Raw genomic sequence first — 4,081 nt, forward strand, 5'->3', positions numbered from 1 at the left:
GAACATATTTTGGGGTACAAAGTGGTCCTCGGCCTGAAAAAGTTTGAGAATCACTGTTTTAGGCCTATTGATCCAACAGCATATTGTTACTCCATGTAGGCTACCCATTTCTAAGACTTCATTCAAATGTAGGCAGTGGTGTAGTCTACGTAGAGCGCAGGTATACGGAGTATATACCCACTTAAAATTTCATTTCAGGGATTTCAGTATATATATATATAATTGATTGATCCATTGTTTTTAATAGAACAAATATATACAGTATATCCACTTCAAAGAATGCTCAAATATAGCCTACAGTATACCCACCATAAAAAAGTAGACTACACCACTGAATGTAGGCCCTGTTTCCATGGTGGTGGGGGAAAGGCATGTTCTCGGAAATGTGGGGACATGAAGTTGTGGAACATTGGGCCTATATTTGACTAATTTGAAATTGGAAAAAATGGAGCAGCAGGCCATAAGCTGTGGGACTATTGGGTTGTGGGAACAGAGCTGACCCCGTTTTACAGTAGGCCTATACTAATTTAACAAAATGAAACGTAGCAATGCAAGCCTATGGGAAACAGAACATCAGTAAAGCAATCTTTCTGCTGCTTTAGCCTACTTTTGCCAAGAACAGCTAAATTGTACCCAAACCTAAACCAACCCTAAACCAAACATCTGCGTGTATATAGGCCTACGCAGCAGCAAGACGACATTTTTCACCGGATTACACTGCACAAAATAAAGTCTTCATCTTTTTTTGTCAGTGACAATGACATTGACTGGATTCAAAAAGTTTTTGTATGAGGGTGAAAAATTCTGAAGCAAGCAGTGATATGCTGAAATAAATAGCCTACACTAGGTTATTTGTTTCAGGCTACAATCCTAATTAATAACCTGTGTTGTGTAAATCTAGTGTGGGCCTAACCACTGCAACCTTATTAATTAATCAGTAGCCTAGAATGCAGACCATGAGCCATTGATTAACATTTTGGTGGCTGCAGCAGCCAGCCAGCCAGCTAGCCAGCCAATAATTTCACCAGCCAGCCATTATCCTAAATACAAACGCTTCGGGATCTACATACGCTCTCTCATACAGGTCACTCACTCTGGTCTAAATTGGCGCGAAAACCACGGGACCAGACGAGAGTAGACAAACGAGAGAGGTGCGCGTGCCGTACGTGCTAGTTTCCTTTGGGCCAGTTCAAGTGGTCAGTTAACGGCATCAGAAACTCAGTTTGGCTAACCTGACCAGAGATATGTCTGATAGAGGTAATAGAGGGTATATTGAGGATATTTTTAACCGACGAGGCAAAAAAGTTGGCGAACTATGGGAAAGGCATGGAGAAACCACTGCTGTGTGTACAGACTTCAGCGGTAGCGAGCTCTCCTCGTGCGACGAGTGGGATAGTCTATCGGAGTCGGAGGACTCGGACTGTTGTGCGGACTCGGACGACTGGAGCGAAGACGGTACAAGTTGCACCAAGTGCACGTGTTGGTATCAACACCAAGATAAGTTAAATGCAGGTAAGATCGAAAATTTCTCCCAAATATTATGTCTATCTTCTACTTATTGTCATGCTAGCCAAGGCAGTGCAGGCAGCTGTGTGCAAGGTAGGTATTGAAAAGACTTCTGCTGCATCGAACACATCCACAGTAGAGGCTACATCGAATCGTTTTGTTTCGGTCTTGCATTTAACTTATCTTTGTGTTGATACCAACACGTGCACTTGGTGCAACTATGTTCAGACAACATTGACATGACTCAGCCAACGTGAGTGACGCTCGACCATTGAGAGCAATCAACCCATATGATGTTCATTTGTTCTAGAACAATGTTACACCTGAGTCAGACAATTAGGCTATACACCTGAGTCAGTATTAAGTAGCAAAGAATAGCAAGAAGATACAAGCATACCAAATTGGACATAATCGGCATTGGAAAATACCCCTATAAAATCTTCTGGAATGTGTCGTTTATCCTCTTTGGCTAAGGAAAACTTGCGCAGAAAACTGTCTGCCACAATGTGGCGCATTTCTCGAAAGCATGGTTGTAGCAGTTAGCAACTTGGGTAGACTAATGCCAATGGGAAATTGCATTGCAACCAACAAAGTAGGGCCTAACAACTGTTAGTTCTACGCTTCTGAGAAATGCACTGCTGGTTTGTCACCTTTGACATTTCATGTGGGAGAGGGCAATGCTACAGATGACCAAAGAAGGTTTGAAGAAGCGGTTTGCTAATGCAACTTAATGCTATGACTAATGTAGGCCTAAATATTATAAATATTAAATATTATATATATATATATATACGGTATATATATTCCCCTATTTCGACATGTGACTTTGAGCATTGATTGTTTAAAAATATGCTATTCACCACAGTGTCCCCCAATTCCATGGAAATCTGCTACATTTCACCTGAAAAGACCGGCCATTTACCACCACATATAATTTACTAACTTAATTGGACATTTAAAATGCTGATGGTTTAAGGAACTAAACTCTGTAGCCTACTGTTTGTAGGCCTATTGTAATGTTTCAAGTGGATTTGGAATTTGTTTAATGTTAGTCCATTGTTGAGACTGGTTGTCTGGCATAAACCTAATTATCAATTTTATCCATTCCTCTCATCAACAGCAAAGATGAGGAGGCAAGAAAAGGAAGATGACGAGAAGAAGAAAATGAAGACGGAAGTGAAGGAAGAACAGGAGGTGAAGATGGAAGAGGAGGAGGTGAAGATTAAAAAGGAAGAGGAAGAAGACGGTGTGAAGAAGGAGGTGGAAGAGAAGAGCCTAAAGAAAGAGGAGGGGGAAGAGCATGAGGTGACGAGGGAGGATGAGGAGGAGCAAAAGATTAAGGAGGAGAAGATCGATAAGGAAGTGGGGGAAGAAGACAAGGTGAAGAGGGAAGAGGAAGAACATGTGATGAAGAGAGAGGAAGAGGAGGAGAAAAAGAGGAAGAGGGGAGAGGAAGAAAGCGAGATGAAGAGGAAGAAAAGTGTAAGAGGGAAGCGCGGGAAGAAGACAAGATGAGTAAGAAGGCGAGCTGAACAGGGAGGAGGAGAGATGAAGCGGGAAGATTGGGGCCGTTTAGAATTGAAGGTTACGGGGGTGGGGCATAAGCAGCCACAGCACAGGAAATGCTGAGGAGATGAGCTGCCATTCACCTGGCACTGGCTAGAGTCCAGTGTCCAGCCGTTGGCCACCAAAGTTGTTCAAGTGCCTTATTTCTTGGGCCGCCATACATTATTTGTGACTGATCAATGTTTATACTTACCTTCCCAAAGTTTACTTTTATATAATTATTTACTATTAGGACATTTTTGTACAGTTTATTACGATTACCATTGCTGCACTATTAAGCACTTCTACTACCATGTGCAGGAGTTTCTTTTGTCCTTGTTTGTCAGGACATGTTTCTTCCCTAGATTTTTCAATTCAGTTGATTCTATGTGTATGTGTGAGTTGCCTCATACACGTGTTCCTAGTTGTTTGAATAAAAGACTCAGATGTCAAAAGTCATCATTACATGTTTATTACATACAGTGTTCATTACATACAATACAAACAGGGCGGTATCAAGAAATTATGCCATATACCTTAAGGTATCAGCATCATTTATTGACACCTTGGAAGGTACCGTGTCACATTGCTCTACCATTAACTCATTTCTTAGTGAAAAAAGCTCCTGCTGCTTAATGTGGTAAATTCTCTTACATAACCTAAATAAAGGTTTTAACAGAAACTCCCAAATCAAGACTGTTAGCTGTGGCTGCAGCTGTTAAACCTGCCATTTAATGCATGTTTCACTCTGGAATGCTTTCTGAACAGTTAAGCAACTGTGTCTTTTCACACCTTTTACAAGTAAATGACACATCAAGCACCTGTGATGAGATGTCTAGCATGTGCTAATGTCACATTTTCACACCTACTTCATGGCGAGTAGGGAGCCTGTGGCGCTTCTTTGGGCATGTGCTGTATTGCCCCAACTTGACCCACACTGTAAAGAAAATCATCTTAGCACCCACAGCGCCAGTACATTTATGAAACACTGCTTCAGTGACTGCTGTTACTGTACTTGAATGAACACCAT

At 41.6% G+C, this 4,081-nt stretch overlaps 1 protein-coding gene across 1 annotated transcript; it reads left to right on the forward strand.

The window, feature by feature from the left end:
* The first annotated feature begins 1,109 nt into the window (after positions 1–1,109).
* Positions 1,110–3,510, forward strand: LOC134459013 (uncharacterized). Its single transcript, XM_063211369.1, has 2 exons — positions 1,110–1,512; positions 2,627–3,510. The coding sequence occupies exons 1-2, from the start codon at positions 1,245–1,247 to the stop codon at positions 3,019–3,021; spliced, it is 663 nt and encodes a 220-aa protein (XP_063067439.1). The 5' UTR covers positions 1,110–1,244; the 3' UTR covers positions 3,022–3,510.
* The last annotated feature ends 571 nt before the right edge of the window (positions 3,511–4,081 follow it).

Source organism: Engraulis encrasicolus, chromosome 11, assembly GCF_034702125.1.
Source record: "Engraulis encrasicolus isolate BLACKSEA-1 chromosome 11, IST_EnEncr_1.0, whole genome shotgun sequence".
Classification (NCBI taxonomy): Eukaryota; Metazoa; Chordata; class Actinopteri; order Clupeiformes; family Engraulidae; genus Engraulis; species Engraulis encrasicolus.